Source organism: Nestor notabilis, unplaced genomic scaffold (assembly GCF_000696875.1).
Source record: "Nestor notabilis isolate BGI_N333 unplaced genomic scaffold, ASM69687v1 scaffold8432, whole genome shotgun sequence".
NCBI classification, from domain to species: Eukaryota; Metazoa; Chordata; class Aves; order Psittaciformes; family Psittacidae; genus Nestor; species Nestor notabilis.
In genome coordinates, this window is record NW_009916932.1 from 53819 (window position 1) to 78831 (window position 25013).

Below are 25013 nucleotides of genomic sequence, written 5' to 3' on the forward strand. Positions count from 1 at the left end.
TTTTTTGGCAGGTGACATGTTATACCTTAAACAGCAGGTGCCAGCTGAAAGTAAAGAGTAATACATGCTACTGCTGTGACCTGTACAACTGTGAGAAGTAAGTATCTGTGTGCAGTCAATGGCCCCTGAGAAATCCTTGATTGTTGTCCCTCTTAAATGATAGTGGTGGGTGCCCTTAGGGCTGGAGAAGCAACGCAAGGGGCTTGTATGCTGAGCAATCCAGTTCCTCTGAGACTGAAGTCCAGATGCCAGCAGAGAAGGGGTCAGGGGTTGAGTATTAGTGTTGGCATTATTTCAGTTTCTTTTTCTTTAAATATGTCCATAAGCTATTTGCTGTGTGATCAAAGTTGACCATTTTAGTCATAGCCCTCTCAAGATTTACTTTTCCTTTATTTTTTCCCAATCAAACTGAGGGAAACAAAATTAATAGGAATATAGGTGTCCATAAGCAGAGATCATGTTGTAGGTATATGCAGAGCTCTTTTGTTAGCAACAGCGTATGAAGGCATGGGATTTTGCTAAATTATCATAGGTTAGATACAGAGGGTCCTGTGTCTTTTGAAGCTATTCATTTGACTTTGTCATTGCCAAAGCATGATCTGTCAGAAGATAAGAAAGGCAATGTCTGGACATGCTTATAAGATCAGCTGAAGGTTAGCACAAGGTTGCCAAGCAGTGATTTAACAGGAGTAAAAATGGTGGTAAGGAAAAACTACATCACAGCAAAGTGCAAAGGTTTATGATGTGGAAGACAGATGAAATGAACTCGCACAACTGACTGGCCACGTGGAACATAGACATTTCAACTGCAGGCAGCATCATGTCTTGCCATGAAACTGAAGAGAATTTCCCGGAGCACATCTGCCTGACTCATCCTCTGTGCACCTCAGTATCATCTTAGAATGCACCCTCATGCAACCTCCGCAATCCACTACAGTTCACCCACAGCCACTCTTCTTTCTTTCCCTCTCCGTATTTCTTGTCTTCCTTCCTTCCTACATATCCTGTTTTATTTTGGTTTTGCCTCCTTTTCACATGCTAGCAGCCCTGAATAACCCCAGTCCTCTGTAAGCCTTGGCTGGCATACTGCCAGACATGAATGTTTTAAATGTAGGGGAATGAGGCTGGCACAGTGAGGCTTCCACACAAGACGTGCCTCAACTAGAGAAGCACAATGAAATTTGGTACAAGAGGGAAGTCATCTATGCATGCGTATGTCTCATACACATGTAAGTGACATAGTAAGTGCAGGACTATGGAATGGGTTAAAAACCACTATGAATGTTAGAGTCTTTTGCTTGTGTAAGAAGTGTTAAATCTGGACATGATGAAGGTATACAAAACAAATGAAATGGGAAAGGTAGAGTATGCACAACTGGTTCCTTTTCTATGATAGACAAATGGTGGAATATCATAGCTGCAATGCAGTTTGTTTATACTGAGAATGCTTTCTTCCATGGTACACAACTAACTAACTGCTGAATGTTAACACTGAATTGAAAAGCTCAACCCAATACAGAAAAGAACAGGGTCTTAAAGGGGTGAAAGCATTCAGAGTTATCAAATGAAATGACTGAAACTCTGTAGCTTAAAAAATAATGTAAGAAGGAGAGATCACGAATACTCCCCCTCCAGATGGAGGTTCTCACTGCCATTTTTCTGGCACATTGGGTTTGTTTGAAACACCCGAGATTAATCACTGCTGTAAGAGTATTCGATGATATAATTAAACATGCCATTGTCAGCAATCCACAGTGGGCAGCAAGATTATATGGCACTGGCATAGGCAAATCCAGACTAAAGAAGCAGTCATACTGCTCCACAGCCCTGGCAATTCCAGTGCATACGGCAGCTAGAGAGAAGTAGGAGACACAGTCACACAAAGTGACTTAGTGTCAGTCATGCAACAGACCGAGACACAGGCAGGATCACAAGTCAGATTTCCTCAAACTCATGGCAGCTGTAGGTACAGGCTTCATGATGAGCCTATTTAGTTAAGGTCGGCTCACCATAGGGCCCAAGTGAATTCAACAGTAGCGGATTCACTATGCCAGAACCATGCCCCAAAACAAATGATTGGACATTTCCAGGAACTACTGTGCTTGGCTTGGTTCTTCCCAGAAATGTTATTGCAGGTTTCTCCATGTGCTACCTTCCTCAACAGAGCTTTCCCTAACCACCATCTCCACTGCTGCCCCATGTGCTGTGGATGGAGGAACAGAAGAATGAGCACAAACTCTGCTCACTTCTGTTTTCTCCATAATCTCATGGCAAGTTCCTAACAGTGCAAAAACAGACTTGGCATTTAAAGATCTTTCCAACTCAAATAGCTCCAGGAGCCCATTAGTGGGATAGCATTAAGGCAAGTACTGGAAAGAGCTGCAGGAAACTGTGGTTTCAAATTTTGCAGTAGGATACTTCTGACTTTCGGCAAGACAATGAGGATTAACTTCACAACATTCCTGATTTACAATAATCAGTGCAGTGTAGAAATATGAGCAAAGAAAGATTTCTGGATAGTACAATCCATAGTGTAAGGGCACATCTTTATACTGTACTGTGTTGTATCTGTTAATTTGGAACCACAGACACCATAAGCAAATGTAGCCAGCTGGCAAAATCTCCCTTCCTGTGGTTGAATTTATGCTTAAGCAACTTGCCAGCAAATTTCCAGGTGAGCTGGGGGGGAAAAAAGCAATGCTAAGCATGCTATATCTGGTAGCTAAATGGCAAGGGGAGCATCCATATGCCAGGAATGTGCTTGTGTTCAGAGACCCTGAGCGAAAAAAAGAATCCCTGCTGGTACATCACAGTGATCAGCCAAGCTAGGGTTGGTATTAGTTGGGCTCATTTAATGCTGGAATTTGTAGAGCCAATTTTTGTCTACAGTAGAGCTTTCTCCAATTCATCTGAGCAGTGTTTGGTGGGAGCATGGATGAAGTACTTCACCAAAGAGGAAAGTCAGCAGGAGAGATTCAGATCTTCTGGTGCTCTGCATTATGTGCAAAACCATTCCACCGCAGTGACGCAGTCTGCATTCCCTTTCAGTTCAGAGCAGTCCTCCAGCTACTATGAATTTCTCGGCGTGAATAGCTGCCAGGACGTGGTTCACCTGTACAGGCTGCTATGGTCCTCCACAGTCCTCAACATCATCGGGTTGTTCCTGGGGATTATTACAGCAGCCATTCTTGGGGCATTTAAAGACATGGTAAGGCCCACAGTCTTTTGCCTTACGTGGGGACTTATGTGCTTGCTGATGTTATCAAATGGGTTAAAACCAAGGAAGTGTAACTGCACAAAGGAGGCACGTTAAACATGTTTCCTGTGTGATCTGGGATTCTGGACTCATATCTTTAGGCTAAGCTGTTGCCAGCTGCTCACAGCTAAGTAGGTCAAGCCTGGTCAAATATATGAATGGAAGAGAAAAAACAGATGTCTGTGTTAACAGATGCTGGCGATTCACTTAGCGGCATCTATTTTTCCATCTAATTCAGAACTGAATGTGTGGGCCAGAACAGAATTTAAGGATGCTAGTCTGTAGCTGACCTGTAAAACTCAAGTCCTAGGTGTGACTATTTAACCTCATGTAGTTCTTTTCCCCAAGAATGGGGATTAACTTTGAAGTACCACTCAAGTTCTTATTTAAACAGTCATATTTAGGTCACATTAACCTGAAGAATGCCATGCTCTAACTGCTCCCTGTGGCACACCACCACCTTGTGCTGATGTGCACCACTGCATTCATAAGAGGTTGTGTGCTAGGAGGGATTCTGTAATACACTGACTCATCTGCCTAGATTTTCTGATATGTTAGAAAGCTGAAAATAGCTGTTCTCAGGATTATTATCACTGTCAATAGTCATGTTTGCTAAAGCAGTGCCTGAAGACCAATCAAGTAGCTCATGATTTTCCTAGGCGCTCAGAAGAGTAGATGGTCCCTGCCCAATGAGCTTCCAAACTAAGTGGGCAGAGGCGTGGGGATGAAGGCGAAATGCAGGAGCCAAAGGGAGGTGTGATAGTAGCACAGGTCATCTTAGATTCATAGTATTTCTGGTGGCTATTCCAGAGGGAACGTAAAGACAGGTGAAAGGAAAGAAGAGAGGGATGGAGCAGGGAAGATAAAGCAAGAGAGATGGGTGAGATGTACACCAGAGGGGACAAATTCGAAGGAAGGAGCTGCTCAGAGCTGACAGCCAGTGAGCCAAGGCCATGCTCTGACTGCCCAGCGACCCTTAGCAAGCATGTCCATGCTATCTACCACTTGTGTTGGGTCCTTCAAACTATGTGATGGACCAGGGCCATATGAATTACTTGAAATTCACCTTTTTTAAGAGTCACAAAATGTTTGCTCTCTAGCTTAAGGCAAACAAGCACACTGAGCCTTCACATGTAAGAAATGTGCAGCTGATCTGTCCTTTATGTGAGGGCACTCTTTCAAGGAGTTTATAACAAACTGGAGTACACCAGTGAACCACAGTAGTGGCTGCCTGATGGACAGGAGTGGAAGCAGCATTCCCAGCTTAATTCATCCCCTCCCTGTGAGAGGAGCAATGTCAGAAGGGGAACAGAAGCAACCACAGTGAGAAACGTGGGGAAGAGCAGCTACATGAGGAGAGGAAGGCAGGCATCACTTACACTATATCCTTGGTACAGCACTGCACTTTTCCAGTGCTGCTAGGTATTTTCCCCTGCCTAGCAGATGGGTGCAAGTATCTCCACCAAGGGCACGTGAGGGAGTTGCTAGTGCTCCCCTGAGATGGGAAAGGGTGCAGAGAGCCAGCCTGAGCCTAATCTGTTTTGCACAAACAGAGGTTTATGTGGGATTTGGGCTGATGCTTTGTAGCAGGTGAGTTCCAGCCCAGGCACACCTCTAGGCTGTGCAGAGGCCATCACTGCACTGCTTGTGCCAGGGATACCAAGCCAAGGAGACATTCCTGGGAGAACTGGGGCCTGGCACGTTCCCTTGCTAGGAGGCAAAGCCTGGGTCAAGGTCTGGGTCCTCTGACTGGGTGGCATAAAGCTGTGCAAGGAAATAGCAGCAAGACCGGATTCACAGCTTCCCACCACGATCTGCTAGACAGAGTCTGTCGGGGCTCCAGCTAAAAACGTGACCTGAATGAGCTGTTTAATGTCTTCTCTGCAGTGGGAGCAGAAAAAATACCCTCACTAGCTTAAGGGAGATACGAGTTTGTGTCACTTACCTTAGCACAGGAGCCATGCTATGCTTGTGGAAGTCTTACTAGAGCAGCAATCCAAAATGCAATGGCTGCTCCTTCTTCCTGCCTGTGCTTTTTCAGGGTCCTTTTGAGTGATGTGCCAGAGCTGGTTTGCTAATCTGCTGCTCACTTTTGTTACTAAAGGAGTAATGCTTGGGGGAAGACAGGGACCAAGGAAACATGAAGCAGAAGAGGGAGAGAAAGGGTCATGAGACTGAAATACAAAATAACACAACTTCAAAGTGTGTGGGAGAACAATTTTCTTTCAGGATGTCACCTTCCCACAGAAATGCTCACTGGCATTTTGCAGGGAGAGCTGCAAAGCCCACTGAAACGCCTCAGGGCATTGCTCCAAGGTTGACTTCCAGAAAACACAGGGCCAGGCTTGGTAATCAAACAAAAAACATCATGTTTATCTCTGGGGAACGTTGGCAGCCAAAACATGTTACAAAGGGGAGAGTTTGCAAAACAGTACTGTTGCCTCTAAACCCATCACATTTCCTGGACAGAAAAAAAACGAAGTGTTGTTTTGGTTATTGCGGGTTTTCTTCCTTGTGACAAATTCCTTGCAGACCCTGGCACGCTCCCCATGCTGCCTGCCAGAGGGCTGTGCTGGCTCAGTGAGAAACGTTTCAGGCTCCCATGGCCCCCAGGGTGTCAGCTCTCTGTGGCCCCTGTGTCCTCCATGTGGCTGTCCTCCATGATCTGCTGGGTGCTGGGGAGCTGCAGTGGTTATGACAGTACTCTCCTTTTCAGATCTACACAGTGTGCTTGGGTATAGGATGCTGGCTAGGCAGTCACCTTTAATAAAAAGCAGATTACCATATAATGTAATGGAAGTATGTACTTGGAGTATCCAAAACGGTAAAACCCATGATTATTTCTTACAGAACACAGAGGTAAAGAAATGCATGGAAAACTCCACTTACTGGTACTAAGAGTTAATCTACATCCCTGCCCCAGTATTCATCTGATGACTTGTAGATGTTTTCCAGACACACCTTGCCAAGGAATCTGCCTGTCCTGAGTTTAGGGTTGCATCAATCAGAACTACTGATTGTCCTGGGGGGAGGTTGCTGGCTTTTTCAATTAGTCTCTTTCTTGGAGTTCTCAAGGGAATCTAAACAGATTAAACATCATTCTCTTATCCCTCTCCTCATCCATGCTCTAAAAAGTGAAAACAGAATGAACCCCTAATTACTGAGCTACGTGCCATGTGTTCGTGTCCTAGCACTCATGCAACTGCAGGTGCAGTCTGACATTAAAAGCGGTTGTAGCTCAGAAATAAAAGCTTTGGCAGGGCTGTGTCAGATCAGTGAGCTGACCTGTGTTGCTCTGCAGTGCACAGCGCAGCACAAAGTGAGCAGCAGCTCAGTCCCCCTGGCCGCAGCTTGGTTTCCCCATGCTCAAAGTACTGGCAGCACTCTCTGGCCACTTCATAGGTCCTTATCTCTTTGACTTGGGTGGTGTTTCAGTTTGAAATGTCTCCACCTACCCTTGTATTCTATGTGACTAATTTAAGATAGTGTCATTACTGGAATACTTGATAAAAGCATCTAACCAGCTTCAATACCGGCAAATCCAGGCTGAGACCAGGTAGCCTGATAATAAGGTGCTTTAGTCAGTGGATTTGGGGCATCTTCTAGGACTGCTGTGGTGTTCATCCTTAGCAATTAGAGTGCTGCTGCTGTGGATGCAGAGAATGTAAGAGGGCTGAGAGAGGTTCCTGGGAGAAAGGCAGCAGCACCCAAACCAGAAAGTTGGTGACAGATGTGTTTATGTCCATAGCCAGAATGATCTGATCACTCCAGGGCCTCACTTGCCTGAAGAAGGTAATGCTCTGGGCATGGGTCCAGCCCCAGCCAGGATGGGTCATGTGGCTGGCCCAAAACCTTTGGGTCTAAGGCCAACCTGTTAGATACCTCTCACTACTCTGTTCTGAAAGATAATATCCTTTTCTTTCTCCCCACCATATCCACCCAGCAGGGTGGGTAGAAAGGAGGTGTTTTGAGTAAGATACCTTGAAGATGAGAGACTTGCCTTCTCACATAAAATAGGCTCTCTGCTTTTGACCCCAGCCTTTCTCTGCACCAGCTCCTGGGGTGCTAAGTTTTTCAGAGAACTAAAGCCTAGATTGTCAGGTAACCTCATGTGGTACATCAGTGACCTAGATGATGTTTTCCATGTACAAACACTATTAATCTACCTCTTTCTCAATCACAGAGATATCTCACATTATCTCCAGAGGATACAGTGGTTTATGTCTCTCACTGAAAAATCTGAAAGGAAATGCCAAAAGGAAGAAAAAAAGAATAAAATCCTGGCCGCTGCTTTTAGCATTTGTCTGGCAAACACCATATTTTTTATTATTCAGTAAAAAGAAAATTCCATGCTCTCACATGTAGAGGAATCTGCTAATAAAAACAAAGGAGAGTAAAGAAACCACGGGATTTGTCTCGCTTTGCAAAGCAAAAGGACATGAAAATCTTTCACAGAGAGCTCTGTTGTCCTTCGCAAATGGTTATATAGCACAGGGGTTTAGGGTTTGACACAAGCCCCCTTTCTCATTCAGCTTTTGCTCTCTTTTTTCTTTCCCCAAGTTGTATTAGCAGGTTTAATATGAACTATTACTTCTTCCTGCAAACCTCGTATCACATTGCAGTTAAGGGACATGCCAATAAAGCCACAAGGTATGATGAAGGATTTTATGAAGTACAAATGAGATAGATACACACATGGTGGGTGTTACTGGACAGCCAGCAGCAAACTCCCTTTCAGAAGACAGAGGGAGTTGTGAAAGAAGAGCCGGTGGTCTGGAAAGGGACATCTTTGTAGATCTGTGTAGGAAAGCATCAGGTAGTTGCTGTTGGAAAGGGTCTGCAGCAAATTGTGAAGGACTGGATGTTTGGTGCTGGAGTGAATAAGAAGAGGTGGTCAAAGCTGTGTGCTGTGCTCTTCAGGGTGTCTCAGGTCTGGAGTACTGCCAGTGCTTCCGTAACTGGTGCTCGGGAAGCACCAGCAGTCTTTTTCCAAGGAAAGAAGATTAAAATAGCTGTGTATTTCTGGTCAGAAAATTCACTTCAGATACACCCCCTCTCATTCTGTCTGCTCCTTGGTTTGGTTGGTTTTTTTTTCTGTAGTACCATTACTGTGTTGGAAAATAGAAAGTTGTTAAATTGCCGACTTGCTGGTGTTAGGACCAGATCCTGCTTGAGCCCCCTCTGCACTGTGCTGATATATTGTTGTCTTCTGTGCTCAACAGGTTCCTCTGTCCCAAATTGCTTTCAGTGCTGCTGCACCTCCTCCTCAGATCCTGTACAATCCTGCCCAGCAGATCCTGACATATGCTGGGTTCTGTCCTTCTGCAGCAACTATATCTACATATCCATCCTACCCACTACCTCTCCAGGTACAGTACAGAATGACACCCTTCTTGCTCCATCACAAAAGCATAAGCTGCTACTCAGTACAAACTCTGCAGTGGTAGATCTTGGCTCCTGGGGATTTGAAACGAGGCAAGGACATGACGATGATCCACACCAGTGAACTGTTAGTGTGTTCCTGGTATGGGTTTGGCCCAGACCACCTAACAGTCTCTCAGCAACATGCAAGAAGGGGTCAGAAGATGGCAAGAGCAATGGACCATTCCCAGTAGACAGTGTGCATACAGCCTGTATGGCAACAGGTGATAACAGGAATGCATTTGACAAGGATTTAACCAATGTTTCTTTTGTTTACTATGGCATGTGCTAACAAAACCCAGGCATACTGTTTTGGTGGTAAAAGTTCAGCTGTAGGGATGCGATATGTACTGTGCCAGTTGGCTTCACAGCCAGAGAACAGTCCTTGGCACGCCTTATTTATTAACAGAAATGTGGCCAGATGCTTTTGGAGACCATGGGTTGAGAGAAAAAAAGAACATCTCTTTTTGTTTGCTTTTAGTTAAAAGCTGTGCTGTTCTGCAGAGTTCAGTTAGCACGTAGCCAAGAGCAGAGAGAGAAGGGGATAGAAACAGATGAAAGAAAAGGATTAAACTGAAAAGATGCATGTAAGTAGTCATGAGGATCAATTGTAACTGTTCAGTCCTGTGTCCACTGAGGGACTGAAATATATCACATTTACCCCAAATTCTTAACTGCATTCCAAAATAAACACAGTTCTTCACCTTGATTTCTACTTACTCTAAGAACTGTGTTCATTTGTCTTCTCTCCCTTTCAGAACATTCAGAGGCAGGCACCACCAGCTGTCCCCATGCCAGGAGAGGTTAGCAAGAAATACTGGGCTCCAGAAGGGAAAGCACTTAATCCTTTCTGTGGAGTGGGGGGAAGGAGGGAGCAAGCTGCCTTCCTGCATATAGGAGCTCATTACATTGTAGTTTGGAGAGAAGTAATTTCTGCATCAGCATGTAAGTAAAAAAAAAAAACAAACCAAAATAAACTTACTCAGAGCTACAAATGGTGAATGTTAGAAACAGGCCTGATAAAGGACAGCCAGAACCTTAAACCATCATATGCTTCCATTACTTGAGAGCTGAGTGCTCCAAGCAGTGCCCAGCTGCTGGATTCAGGTCTTCACAAGCCCTGCTCAGCTGCTGCTAGTCCTTAAGGCAACTACAGGCCCTGGGGCTTGAATTCATTTGGCTAAATGCAGGGGCTGTTGGCATGTAGGCATCAAGTAATACCTGATAATGAAATCAGGTATTCGCCTGGCCTCTGCTGCCACTCTAGAAGGCCAGGAGTCCCCATATAACATCTGTGTGGATGTCTGGGATATCCCATGGCATCCCAAAAGGGCAGCTGAACACTTACATGTGGGCAACTGAATTAAGCTTTAGCTGTCCATAGTGTAGGAGACCCTGCCGGAGCTGTTCTACCCTTTAGAGTTCACAGAGAGAGCCATACATGGATTATCTCAGGCTAAAGATGAATGATGTGAGTGCTACAAATGCAGCCTAGAGGTCTTTCCACTGACTAGGGGTGGGATTCAGTTGCTGTGTGTCACTATGCAGTGCACTTAGATATCTGTGTTCTTGAGCCTTCAACTGAGATGTCAAAATCTGAGGCTGAACACTCTATCCTAGGGATGCAGTCCAGTTGCCTGAAGATATGGCATCTGAGATGACCTAATATTCGCAAGACGTCCATATGGGGCTGTTGATGTAGGCCAAGGTCTACATGAATCTTGCATATATTTCTGGAGCAGCTAGCAGAGGGTGCCACTGAGCACCTCAAAAAGCATAACGTTTTGCTTCCATGTAGACCAAGACCCACATAAGGGCCTCAGGACACGTTCCTTCTCAGCGTTTCCTGTGACTTGCCGAAGCTTTGGCTAAACACTGTTCCTAAGCCCCTGGCACTTCATATTGCCCTGCACCTGCCCCCAGTTGGAACAGGATCACACGTGGTGGTTCAGTACAACAAAAGGAGCAAAACCCTTTTCAGCTAAGAGTTAGGGGTGAAAAAAGATTTGATGTGAGTTAATGAAGTAAAGCTGTTAGCAACTAATTACCAACTAACAAATGTAGTTTGAACCCTTCCCTCAACCAGAGGAAATCCACAGCCATAGTTCCTCCTTCTGGGAATATATCCTGCCTCAGATTAGTCTGGCATGCAACACACCAGTGTTGCTCTGAGTGCTGCTCTGGTTGCAAGGGCTGAAGCTCCGTTAGCTATAAACCTGAGTTCACCTGTGGCTCCCAGATTGAGCAGATTCATTCCTAGTCCTCTGCTGAATCCAGTATCTAACTCACTGAATAAACGTTTGCTGCAGAGGAAAAGTCTTTCAAAAAATTATAGCCTGAGCTGGTGGTAAATGCTCCTCCATTCACCTCATGCTTCCTTGTCTACAAGCAGAAATCAGCCAAATGCAAAAAAGAACGGGTGATAACAGGAATGCATTTGACAAGGATGTAACGAGCATTTCTTTTGTTTACCATGGCATGTGCTAACAAAATCATTCATCCCTTACTAGTGCAGTTCAGTCACAACTAGTGTTGGTAATGGGTTTGCCAACTGGTCAGGTAAATGATTAGCTGGCCAGGGACTGTTGGTGATGACAGCAGTAAGGGTTGTGCCAGTCATGTCTGCCAGAGAACTCATTACAGAAGCTATTCTAGGCAGACAGATGGAAACAGTGGCTGGAGTTTGAGGGAGCAGGGAAGCAACAACTCCAAAACAAATAAATAAATTTTTAAAAAAACTAACTGCCCAAAAATGCAGCAACTGGAGCTGATCTAGCTAACAGTCTTGTCAGTATATCTGCACTGCCTCCTTGAGAGTTAAAGGGCATAATCAACCTTCCTGTCAGGACATCTCCATTCTCACTCAGCAAGTCAGCTTGTGGTATAAGTGCAAGACAACATTCTCCTCTCCTGCTCACCTGGAGCCCCACGAAGAAGCCAGGCACCATGGCATGGGGTCTACCAACCCTGGACAGCTTTGAGATGCCATTGTCCAAGTGCCAACCCTTATACTGGCTTCTAGATGGTGGCTATTAATTTTTGGGATTTTTGGTTGGGTTTTTTTTTAGCAGCAGGAGTTTTTGCCTGGAAAAACTTTCATTTCCCTGAAAAAGATCCATGAGTATTATTGCTTTGATTTGTTTTTTTAAAAATCTGGGCATTTTAGGCCTGAACCTGAGAAAAGCTGAGCATAGTTCTTCTGATGAAGCCCATGGACTGGCATGTGCTGGCATATGAGGGGAAGAGCAAAATCCTGACCCTCTTGAAATCAGTGACAAAACTTGGTTTAAAGCAGTGTTAGGTTTTATCCAGAACGTCAGTGCCTACATGCATCCTTTTGTTTTAACAAACTGCCTATTCCTGAACATAGGCTGCTTCCTAAGCTCTCTTTTTTCCTGATTCTTTCAGCCAAAGCCCCATTGTAGCTGAGACAGCAGAAGTGAAAGACCTACAGGGAGACCCACCTGTAAAATTTTCTTTTAGAAGGAGTCTGCATTTGGCACAGGAATAAGACCTTGCTTTTGTGCAAGTATTATAACTGGGATTAATTACCTCTGAGATAATTGAAATTTCACAGTGATGCCTGGAGACAAGCAGCTACATGTAACCTAATCAGCCAGTCAGGTGCAGTGCCTCACCCAGGAAGCCAGAGCATCTTTTCCTGCAGAAATTCCTGTTCTGCTCTAGTGCCTAGCTGTATGTGCAATGTCATTAAAAATGACTTGGGTTACAGATGGAATCTGTGTTTCACTAGGCACCGCCATTGCTATATTTAAGCTATACTTTAAAACCGGAGTGTTGTGCTGCAGTGTGTGAAAAATGGGGCTTATTATATAACACACAGCAAATTCTTCACACAGAGCTGCAAATGTGGTTGTAATCCTTTACTGAAGAGGATATTTTTCTTTGTCTATACACAGCCTGCCAGCAATTTTCCAGGAACGTCATCTACTGACATTTCTTTATCAGAAGAAACTCAGCCTCCGTCTCAGTCCAGCTCCAGCTATGGTCTTCCCCCCAATGCTCCAGCCCTCTATACACCAACTTACTTGTTGCCTGGAGAAAAGCCTCCACCATATGCACCATAGAATAAAGAATTTATTTTAGGTAGCTGGTAGGCTTTTAAGATTTTAAAGAAACTTCTGGAAACTGTGCTGTGCAGGCAGTCGACCTCCCGAGGAACCCACCACAGACCACGTTATGGCTGCTTTGCTTTTACCCACACCTCACTGTGAGCAGAGCAGAGAAACCTGGAAACCTAAGGGCAGGCACATCAGCAGTGGCATGACCAGTCACCACCCAGTTTGCCTGCAGTCAAATGCAGTGTTGCTTCCTGGCACGAAATGTTTCCTTCTCAGTACACTGCAGAATAAATTTTCTTCAAGAGGAGAAATGAAGAAAACTCTCTGGATACGTGTTCTGCTTTCATAAACCAGTACAGAGGGGTTTTAGGCTGTGTTGTCTGAGTGGGTAGTTGGGAGCTCTCTGAGGCAATCATTTTGAGTAGGAAGAGACCAGATTTTTGTTTGCTTGTAGTATTTATTTAATAACACTTTTTGGTGAAAGTGGTGTACTAATAAAAAAGAAGTGTGGCAATTATTTTACAATTAAACCGACTGTGTATATTTATATTGTACCTAAGACTGTGTATATTTGTAAGGACAGGAAAACAAGAGAGGAAAGTTTGGGTCGGGGTGCATTTTGGTCTATGCAAATGATCTTCATATACATGCATACAAACGCAAAGTCCTGGAGAAATTTTTGCTCTGAATTAGATTGATTTAGAAAATGGAAGTACAGCCTTGTTCACATGGATTACACCTAAAACTGCAAAGTACCATACTCTACCACAGAATTCATGTTTCCAGGATCCAAAATAATTTTGGCCTCATAAGTAGTACCACTAACACAAAGGTCAGACATGTTTGTGATTCATTTATGCCACATGGTAGTTTTTTTGGGAACTACCACAGGAATTAGACAAAACTGTCAGCCATAAGACTGTTTTGCTAGCATGCTTCCTTTGAAAAGAACAAAGTAAAACAGGGTTTGTTTCATCTACTTGCTCTAAAAAATAGGTGTCTTCTAAGTTTGTACTGTTTTCTTTAGAGCTACTCCAAGTTAAAAAGATGGAAGATTGTCATGGTTTCACCCCAGCCAGCAGCTCAAGCCCACACAGCCACTTGCTCACTACCATCTGGTGGGATGGGGAGAGAATCAGAAGAGGGAAAGTGAGAAAACTCATGGGTTGAGATAAAGACAGTTTAACAGGTAAAGCAAAAGTCGTGCGTGTGAGCAAAGCAAAACAAGGAATGCATTCACTACTGCCCATCAGCAGGCAGGGGTTCAGAAAAAAAATTCAGCAGTCTCCAGGACAAGGCTCTGTCTCATGTGAGGGTTACTTGGGAAGACAAATGCCATCACTCTGAACATTCCCTCCTTCTTCCACCAGCTGTATATGCCGAGCAAGATGCCACATGGTCTGGAATATCCCTCTGGTCATCTGGGGTCAGCTGTCCTGGCTGTGTCCCCTCCCAGTATCTTGTGCACCCCCAGCCTGCTCGCTGGTGGGGTGGGGTGAGTTGCAGGAAAGTTCTTGACTGTGTGCAAGCACTGCTCAGCAGTAACTGAAACATCCCTGTGTTGCCAACACTGTTTCCAAAATGTAGCCCTGTACTAGCTACTATGAAGAAAATTAACACTATCCAGCAAAACCAGCACAGGGATATATTTTTGTGAAGGACTAAAATAACCATGGAAAAACACAGAAAACAGAACACTGCAGTGTGGAAGTGCTATTAACCACAGTATCTTCAGGATTCCCAGCTCTCACTGGAGATACTAAACTAATGCTTCTTGGGTTCTCCATCATATCACAAGTGATCAAGAGCTATCAACTCTTGACAGCAAGCACTCTCAGAAATAATGTGGTTTCCCCTTGCTCAATAAAAAAAAGCAAAAAACATAGAACTACTTCTGGGTTTTCCTATCCATGCACATTCTGCCAGTAAGTTATTACTGTGTAGTGAGCAATTATCCTTTCAAACTTGCATCTGGTTACACCTGAGTGTAAAGAGGCTTTTGACAGGTCCCTCTGTAAGTGTAAATGAGTTTAAAGTGATAAAGCTCTGATTTTTTCTGCCCTGCTGCATTACTGCTGACTGATTTGATCACAATACAGAGCTATGATGTCTTGCTGGCTAATGGCTAATAGAGTACCTTCCTCTTCTCTGGTAAATAATGCAGGAATTCTTACCAGGAATATGTTTGGAATAGTATCCCCCCTCTTTCGTCCTTTCCTCTGGGACACATATGTCCATAGGCTGGTCACAGATGATGTCACACATTTGAATTATTAGGCTAATCTGTCATCTCTATATTTGATGAGACAGAACATGATGTAGAACAACCAGGAAAAATTTATAAAGGACTTTGAAGAATAGGCCTTTTCCATGTTAACCCCCTGAAGCATGGGACAACCTTATCCACCCAGTATTCGGATTCCCACCACAGTATATACCCATCTTTCTCAGTTCATTAATCTGATGCAAGACATGGACCAAATAAAGCAAGATTTAAGGGACTCGCAGCAGGCTAGGCAAATCTTACCCCAGCTTCACAAGGATAGCTTAAAATGTGAATGCACTTTATGACTCTACAACCTCTACTGAGTAAACCCCCACATATTCTCACCAGACTGCAATCTGGCTTGGCTCTCACGCTCTCAAGCCTCTCTGCTCTCACTAGGCTCACAGTGAATGAGCCAACCTAAAAATTGAGCAGCAAAAATGTGTTATCACCAGATAATATTCTCCAGTTCTTTACACCTCATCATTTGCTTCAGCAGTCATTGACACAAAAGCCATATGGCTTTCAACTTATTGAGTCTTTTCTACTAATTGTTTCCTGATGACCCAACTCTGTTTTCCATTTTCTGTTGACCAAGACTTTTTCTAAAGGTCACAACTGAGTCTTCTATCTGTAGTACCAGAAAGAGAAACTAGCAATAAGAACAGCAGCAACCATTTGCTCTCCAGCCCAGAAGATACATAATACTGACATAAGCACATGAAGACCCACACCTCCAAACAAAAACCCAAACCAACTTAACATAACCCCCCCCCCGCCAGTGTAATCTCCACATCAGGCATAGCCTGAGTCACTATGTCCAAATAACAGAATACAGAATAATCTCAGTACATGTATATTAAAAACTTGTATGTAAATATTTTATTCTCTCATATTTTGCAAATCAGAAAGCAGTGTTTGTTAATAAAAAATAATACAGAATTATTATTTTTCTTCCAGTCCACACTCATATATTACCAGGTTTTCCACATTACAGATAAAACTGTCTCTTACAGACTAAAGATAACATTCACTTTTGGTATATTCTGTACTTTTGACTTATTTAACATTAGTCTTCTGAACTATTTACAAATATATTACAACCTTTAAACCTTAAAGCAAAGGAGTATTTCAATAATCAATCTGACATAAGGATCAGTAGCTCCTACATAACTTCAGTGTTTAAGAGAAACTATACACGCAGTGCGGTAGATCTGAATAATTTATATCTTTTAAAAAAGCATTGGAAGTTTCTGAATATAAAACTTTTACATTGTAGTGGTACCTACTGACCCGCCTCGACTGGAGGACAGGAATGTGAGGTGATGTCACTGTGCTTGTAGAGAGCCTCGTCTAAGTCCAGTGCCTTGTTGCTCAGCTTCACGGTCATGCAGCCGTGGTAGGACGCGGTGACCGGAGTAGAAGTGACAGGAACATCTATGTGAAAGGGGAGACACACACCTCTGATGGCTGCTGTTGAATAAATACCTGCCCTACCTATGCTCAGATGACTGTCACTTCAATGATTTCAAGCTCTCCTCCACTCTGGGATTTCTACCTCTTTCCTGGTCCCTCTCACATAAGGCAAGAGCACAATACCAGACATGTGAAAACATCATGTGCTTTTGTGCTCAAAAGCCCTTCTCCCAGGCTGAACCCTTCCTCAGCTGCTCTGTGTATCTGCAAGTCCTCTAGTCCTGGTAAAACTATGTGCTGCACTGCAGCAACACTTCACTCTAGTTCCACACTGTGTTCATGCTGCTTTCTGCCTTGATGTTTCTCTCCCCTCCATCTCTGAGTCCTTTTCTTTGTCATCAGTGCAGTTATTATACCTTCGCCTAATCCTCTCTCTCTCTCTCTCAAAAATACCTGCCAAAAGATTATAGGAAGAATTTCATGACAGGAAGGCTCTTCCTAGACACAGCCTTTACCACTCACCCAACTCATCTTTACTGTGATTATGCTATATATCAGCACAAGAAGGTTGCTGCCATTCATCAAAAAGGTGCTGGAGTACATCAGTTGAGTTGGTAAGACTAATGAGACTAATTTTTTCTATGGAGATCCACTGGTGACATGCTTTTAATCAGTTTACCAAAGGCAGAAAAACAAACAGCAAGGAAGACATTAAATAACAATCGAACAGACTAGAGGAAATTAGTGAATCTTATTACCAACTCCTGTAATGTCATATTCACATTGAAATTAAAGAAACAAAAAACCCCACACAGTAAGATAGTAGCATGAAAATTTACGTGAACTGTGTCCTCTACCCTTCCCCAAAGGTTATTAGTTTATTTACAACCCAAAGCTGACCCAACCAAGTTGGTTGTGCAATGGAAACCAATGAACCTCTCAAAGGTTATTTAACTTCACAGTGATGCAGGTAGTTAAGTAAACCCATTATCTTTACCCTGAAGCAAGGACAACTGAACAATAGGTTGTCCTGTTGACCTGAGATTATGTGCAACTTAAAGGGTTCTGTCCTGAGACATGTGGGACCAAGTTTGAAGCTGATGTAATCAAACACATCTCAGACCAGACCCTAGGACTGAGAGAGAGAAAGAAATTTGTGTGGGATCCATAAGCCACAGATGCTATACATTTTCCAGCTTGCTGGCTGAAAAGTACCATTGCTTGGTAGTTGCTTACACTAGTCATTTTAGCCGTTTCTTATTCCTCCCCTTTTACCAAATTTCACCTGTGAAGTCTGCTTAAGAGAAGGGGACATCTCTGCTGGGGTACTTACATGAATGTGAACTGAATTTTTACTCAGAAGTTGAAGTGTTGGCTTGAACACTCATCTAAGGCATCATGCAGATTGCTGTTACAGGTGTGGGCTTTCAGAAGGATTTGTAAGATACTACCAAAAATAATTAAAAAAAAAAAGACTCAGAAGCCTTTTTTACAGGCTCTTTCCCCTGCTGGTATAAATATTACCTGGAAAAACACCTATGCATCATATAAATTACGTAATTTAGGATTTACTAGAACTGAAAATACCATTGAAAGGGTACTAAACGCCTATATGTTCCTCTTATCCCTTAAAACTCTAAAAAATATTTCTTCCACATCTTTCACATCTTCTATCTGCAATATTACCTGCTGAGCTGAACCCAGGACATTAAGATGGGACACACTTTATCTTTCTTTATTTGTGGCAAATAGAATAAAGACATTAAGTGTGACCACTATAGTTTGTTTTTTTCCACAGGGCATGGAAGTAGGAAAAAGCCAAAACCAACGTAATCTTTTTCAAAGTCTCAATGAGCCAAACTCACTTAGATTTGACCATTTGGTATAGTTATTCAACCCAGAGTGATGAATCCAACCGAAGTGCTGAAACATTTATTCGTTTGGCAAATTACAAGGTTTCTTGATGCAAGTGCTGGGTTCGTCTCAATGGCAAAAGCAGACCACAGGCAGAAATTCCTGTTGCTGAGCAGAACAGATTGAAAGGAGGAAGTAGCTAAGCCTACAGAAGTCAGCTATGGTATCTTGCACCTGGTGCTGGCTAATTAGAACCTGTGCTTCACCCAGCATGATTAGACTGAGCCAACCACAGAAAATTTGGAACAGTGACAGAGTGGGATTGTCTTCTGAGCTGTGAAAGTCTATGCTGTGCACTTGAGAGCTATTGAAAGCAAGCAGGTGACCTCTCTTGCTTGTGCAATGGCCAGCTCAGACAATTCAATCTGACATTGGAAAATGCTACATTTGGGGATTCAGCTTTGTTTCTGCCAGTGTGTGAACATCCCAGAGTGTGTGGCCTCCCCCTTTTAGGTGTGACTAGATGCCACTTACATTATTGGCATGAATGCTCTGTAAACGCATGTTTATGGTGGGAACAGTCACACCATGCGCTGAAGCACCACACATGGCACCTCAGCCACACTGTTCCAGCCTGACTGCTTCAGTGCCTATCAAGAGGCCAACACTGCTGCCTCTCCCTTGCTTGGGCAAGTAAGGGCAAGATTTTGCTTAGCTGCTTTCAACAAAATAGGATGCACTACTGTTCATCGGAGACATAAGTGTTTCCGTAATGGCATTTCTCAGCAGCAGGCACTGATAAACCAGTTCAGCCAGAAGAAGAAATGAACCGCCAAACTTGGCCAAAATTCATGATTCAGATGAAAGTTTGATCTCCCAGCTCCAGAACAGAAGAGCAAACTGACCTCACACAAGAAGCCCTGTTGCTACTGAAAAGTCAGCAAAGCTATAAATGGTGGTAGCCCTTTGGTTGTACTCTACATACCCTCTCATGGGATGAAATCTGTTAATTGTGCAGTGCTGTGATCAGCTCAAACAGAACATCAGCCAGGGAGAATCACCACACTGGGCTTCCCCAGTTTCACTCAAAACATGTGAGGCCCTAGTGCTCTTCACAGGGAGTGCTCACACATGTTCATGCCATTACTGAAGCACTGCAGGAGTCTGTGGTCTAGCGCCTATGGGCTTTACGAGGTTTAGGATAATGACCCTGCTTACAACTATCCTTCAGATAAACCATTCCTATTTCTGACCAAGCAAAACCTCCTCTTTCTATTTTGGCTCCAGCTGTCCTCAGAAGGACACCCTCATTCAAGGAAAAAAGATAACTGTCAAGTGCACCCTCACTTCTATTAAGAACCCATGCCTGAATTGCAGACAAAGCCTGCTCAAGCAGAAACAGAGGAGAATGCTCTCAGCTTGAATGAATCGAGACAGTTTTCCTGACTGCCAGCTCAGCAAGGTGGGTTGGGAGTTTGTAGTCCATGCTACAAAACTGGTTGCTCACCTGGCAATCCTCCCAAGTATGTCTTCACCGTTGACTGCAAAGAGCTCTCCAAGATGGACAGACTACCCTCTAACTCAGAGGTGCTTAGTTCACTCTCTCCTGCTATCCCATCTACCCTCAGGGATAAGTGATCTTTCTTGAGGAAGACGTCCACAGAGTGTTCCTTCTTATCACAGAGATTTATTGCCAGTCTGGACACAACTGTGTTCTCCAAGGCCACGATAATATACTGGACAGCAGGGAAAAGATTTAAAAAGAAGCAGTGAGCAGAAGTATATCTAGCTGTGCTTATCCAAGATCAGGATAACCCCACTGTGGCCTTGTTTACAAAGATTTTGCAGAGCCTCTAGAGAGTTAGCCTTATTAACATTGCTGATTGTGTTCTGAACTCATTTGTATAGATGAAAAAAACAATGTTCCAGTGCAACTGTTAAGACATAACCACTGTCTTCTCAGAAAGAATTCTTAGTGGGTCTCGCAAGTTGTGTTATATTGCACTGGAATCAAACACACTAGAGCTGTTGTACTATAAATGAAAAGTTGGCTCATGGGTTTTAGTGAACTCATTCCTGGTTTACACTTGTCTAATGCCAGAATCTAACCTCTTATTACGAATACCGTTAAATCAGTAGCTTCAGCAGCACCTGGAGTGACACGTGAAGCCTGTCTCTTGATTTTGGGACTGTTACTGATGAGCTCCAGAGAATGGAATTTCTATGCTTATGGCATTAAACAGCTCTGTGCCAGAAAAACATAACAAAATATGCCTGCATTCAAGAGACCAGTTCCATCCAAGAGACCTAGACCACATTTGCAACTGTCAACTGCTTTTTGAAAATGCCTTTCGATTCCCAGGAAGCAGCAAATAACCCATTCTAGAAAAATGCTTATGTCTGTACCTGTTGTTTCAGTTTCTTTGTGGAGTGGTAGTCAACCAGAGACAGTGATAAAGGGACAGATGCTTCTTCTGTAACAAGAGCGAATAGCACACCAGTATCGGTTGCTGGTTGAATCACAGCATTTACTTCTATTTCCCAACTTGTCTTGGTTTCATTTCCTGAAATAGGTTGCACTGCAGAAAAAGAAATGCATAGCATGACAAACACAGGACTAACAAGTCAAATGGGTAGGCTGTGCAATCTCTGCATGGAGAAGAGGTTACATGGATGAGCATAAGGAGGCATGGCCACATTTCTTTCACTTAAAATAAATAAATAAATAAATAAATTCCAAGGAAAAAGAAATTTTATGTTCCTGAACATAAAATCAGAGAAGAAAATGGCATGGGTTTCCTCTTGTTACGCTCTGCATTCCGCTGCTGCCTTTCAGAATGTCAAAATAAAAGGTTAAGCTTTTCTAATACGAAGAGAGATTCAAAATCCCATGGCTGTCAATCCAACACATCCAAAGACATGCTAAAAGATAGGGAGCCCAATTTTTTAATTGTTCTTGACTGTCCAAATATCATTGAGGGACCTAAGTATAAATCTGACATAGAGGAAACTGTTAAAGTGAAAAAGGATATAGGCCCACTACACTGATCACCAGCCTCTCGGAAGCATGGATTTTTTATCTCACCTGCTGCACTCTGAATTAAACTCTCTAGCATCCTTCTTGCTGCCCCAGTGCCCTTGTAATTTAAAAGTTGATGCTCACTAGAAAGATTTCAATCCTACTTCTGCAACCTCCCTTCATTGGAGAATTCGCTTTGCTCATTCACCACATCTTGAAATACAAAATAGTAAGTTCTTTATAAAGCTTACCATTCCAAAGCCCCCAAAAGAGGATTATGTTTTGTAGAAACAAAAATAGGAAAATGCAGGTGCTGAGGCCTCATTTCTGCTGAGTGCTGTCATTTGCGCTTCAGATGCTGCCTTGTCTTTACTTTGTAGCTTTTGAATCCATGTATTAAGTGAGATGACAAACACCCGATACTCTCTAATTTACAATGGCACAGTAGAAAAATCCAGTTGTATCAGGGATATGCTTAGTGTTTGTCCCAGGTGTAATTAATACCACCTAATGATTAAAAGTGAATCCAATCTTAGACATTTTGCTACAGACAATAATGGTTTTCTGTGCATCAGAAACTCAAGATACAACACTACTGCTTGCAGCCCTCCCTATTTAGCAGAAAATAGTGAATAGGGCTGGAATCACCTGCCCTGCCGACAGAGATGTGAAGCCCCTAATGCTAAGGATGAGCTGGAACCACCCTGGGTACGAAATGTATTACTGGAGCTATCCAGAGAGAACCTAATCCATGCTAGGCCTATTCGTACTGGCACCAGCCATCATATGTAGGCCATTCTTTGCTATGAACCACAAGTTCAGCTATTCCTCTCCATGCACAGTTGCAGTCTTTTCTGCATCCATCAACACTGAGTCTGGCATACATGTAAGTTTTAAACTGTTTATTAACCAAGTATGGTTAATGGCAGGACAATAGGTCAGAAATAAAAAATATAAAGTACTTACCATAAGTAAGATTAAACACAGCATAACCTCGTCCAGGATAGAAAGACCCTCGCCCTGCTACAGAAAAGCACTGCATCTTTTCATTCATCTTTATGGTCTCTAGGATAGTGAAGTCCTCCCCATTCAGCCAGTTCCATGCCTGCATGCAACCATCCAGCCGAGGGTTTATCTAGGAAGACAAAGCAGAATCCCATACCTTAAACTACTGTTCAGTGAAGAATAAGTGATTTTGGGTGCAGAAGAATACTGAGTTGTTATGATACTGAACAGGAGAAATTGCTTTGATGTGTTATGCTCAGGCACAACAATTGGAGGCAACCCCAATTCTGCAACCCCAAGCAAGTAAGTGGTCAGCATTTCCCAGGAAACTGCCCTGAGCTCAGCTTGTCTCCACAGGTCAGAAAGGCACTAGCTAATGCATGTGCTGATTTCATTGTATTGATTCTGCTAGCTCCTCTACATGCTGCACATCATTAGGGTGATTTACTTCTAAAACTCCATGGCCAAAGCTATGTAACTCCCGTAATTCTGCGTTGCGAATGCTGGAGGCTAACTTGAAATTAAAACCCCCAATCTTTTGTGTCACTGCAAACAGCCTTCATGACATTCAAGATGTTGGACCTGATCACGGTGTAAGTTCTTGGCTTCTGGCATAAGGGAGGGGTGCCTGGGCTGCACAACATGCACATCACTCTGTACACACTTGTTCCTTACAGCCTCTAGTTACATTATCCTGTACCAAATGCCAGCATTAAAACATGAGACAGTATGTAAAGAGAAGGCTCCTTGCAAGGCATCTAAATCAGGACCATTACTGCCAATTAACTGAAGCAGAGAGAGAATTAAGTGTCTGAGCCAGAATAAAAACCTCAGGAGTTTTTGGCTCCCAATCCCATATTCAGGCAACACCCAGTGTTTAATGTTTCAGACAAGCAGTGGCCATGAATGACTTCTTGTGAGGAACAGGAGCCTTCCTCAGCTGCTGCATTCCCAGCCCCAGAGCCATAAGCTTGTCACCTCGTTTAGAAATAACGAGATGCCAATTTGGGTTTCAAGGTGCCAACTCTGTGTGTGGTGGACATTCAGAACAGCCTGAGCAGCAGCTGTTTCAGAAACACAGCAATCATCCAATCTCACCCAAAGAGCGCCTTAGCTTTTATTCATATGCCTTGTCTACTTGAACTAAGAGGAAATAAAAAAAATAAGCTTTTTTTTTTTTTCCTTGGGTCTTACTAAATAGAAACAGCAAATGCAAGCAGCAAACATGCGATAAAATATACATGAAGCACAACCTTTGATCACAACACAGTGTTGTTTCCAGGCTTAGTGGGTACAGTGGTACCCTCACACAGTGGTGTGTCCACTGACCCCCCTAGTGCCACTCAGGGTCTCCAAGCCAGCATGAACACTGGTAATTTTTTATCATGTGCTCCAGTTTTGTAGGTCCTAATTCTGCACGCAACGGGTGAGACACATCTCACCCAAACTTGCGAATCAAAAAACAGGAGTCTCACCTTTGCTACTGCCTTAGGCTCCCTCTATAGTCAATGGAGACAAAGTTGTATCCAGAAGGTGATAACTCCACCTGTTTCAGGGCAGGCTGAACTGCTCTCAGGAAGGACCTACATTACCCCAAGAGAAGATGAAATCAAACCCTTCAGGCATGCAAAACAATGTGAGTGATTGTGCTATACTTACCGGTAGAATAAGGTCCTTTGTTTTGAAAGGAATGCCTCCTACTGTCAAATTCAGCTGATACAGCCCTTTATCTAGAGTAAACAGATCCCCTGAGACAGCTATTTTCATAACTGCGTCCCTGTTGACCTTTATAACCAAACTTCTTTCGAGTTCTTCAACAGAGATCTAAAAAAGTGAAATTGCAAATAGAAAAATTCAGTGTAAGAACTTAGTATCTGCATCCTTAACTAAAGGACAGACAACACCAGTGAAATCCCCAAGATGGAGAAATATTTTCTGTCCCCAAGCCTCTTTGTCTACCTTTTAAGTTACATTCCACATTGATATGTAAATCTTTACTCTAGAAAGCAACCTGGGGTTGCTCTAATTGTGAAGTCAGCCCAGATACTTCAAAACAGCTACACAAAAATATGAGAGGATTAACTACATGACATTTGGAAGTTGCTCTACACAAAATGTAAATGCAATAAGGAGTTATTAATGAGAATCTTTCTATTGCAAATGTATGTGAAAGGAAAAGCCGGAAAGACAGATAAGGTGTCTTTTGTTGGACCAGTGGAAGATAATGCAGAAGCCTTCCAGCCACAGTCTTTGAATACTAACCCCTGAAAAAAGAATGTCAGAAGATGTCATTTTTGAGAGGGTAATAAAAATGTGTAATAGGCAATAATTTTTCTTTCAAAAGGTCACTGTAACTTTTACTTCCATGTCTTTGAACAGCTACTTTTAGGAAGATCCTGTCACCACTGAAATTCCAAAATATAAAAAATCATAATTTTGATTATGACCAGGATGCACAGAGAAGCACTGTAAAGCAGCCAGCTCTGCAATGGGTGAGGAGGTGAAGTGCAAAGCTGACATACAGCAGACTGCTGAACAGCAGCATGGATTCTCCTGCCCTGGGACCTGGGTCCTGCTACTGATGGGGTGTTCTGTGGCTGTAGCAGAAGACAACCCCTTTCTTCCTGTAGAGAAGAAGAAAGGAGTGCACCTCTGCTATTTCATAATCTTCAGCACAGCAGTCCTTCTTCCCAC

General features: G+C 43.2%; 2 protein-coding genes across 2 annotated transcripts in view; one reads left to right on the forward strand and one right to left on the reverse strand.

The window, feature by feature from the left end:
* TMEM255B (transmembrane protein 255B) overlaps window positions 1–12765 on the forward strand; it is a gene marked incomplete at its 5' end in the record, with an annotated part of 59323 nt that extends 46558 nt beyond the window's left edge. Inside the window, 4 exons of the mRNA XM_010024833.1 lie at window positions 12–97; window positions 3049–3208; window positions 8479–8625; window positions 12598–12765. Coding sequence (XP_010023135.1) covers window positions 12–97; window positions 3049–3208; window positions 8479–8625; window positions 12598–12765 — 561 coding nt within the window. The remainder of the gene's footprint in view (window positions 1–11; window positions 98–3048; window positions 3209–8478; window positions 8626–12597) is intronic.
* A 3125-nt stretch (window positions 12766–15890) lies between these two features.
* Window positions 15891–25013, reverse strand: part of GAS6 (growth arrest-specific 6) — a gene marked incomplete at its 5' end in the record, with an annotated part of 38782 nt that continues 29659 nt past the window's right edge. Inside the window, 5 exons of the mRNA XM_010024834.1 lie at window positions 15891–16462; window positions 19803–20031; window positions 20702–20874; window positions 22281–22449; window positions 23979–24143. Of these exons, the coding sequence (XP_010023136.1) occupies window positions 16311–16462; window positions 19803–20031; window positions 20702–20874; window positions 22281–22449; window positions 23979–24143 (888 nt within the window). The remainder of the gene's footprint in view (window positions 16463–19802; window positions 20032–20701; window positions 20875–22280; window positions 22450–23978; window positions 24144–25013) is intronic.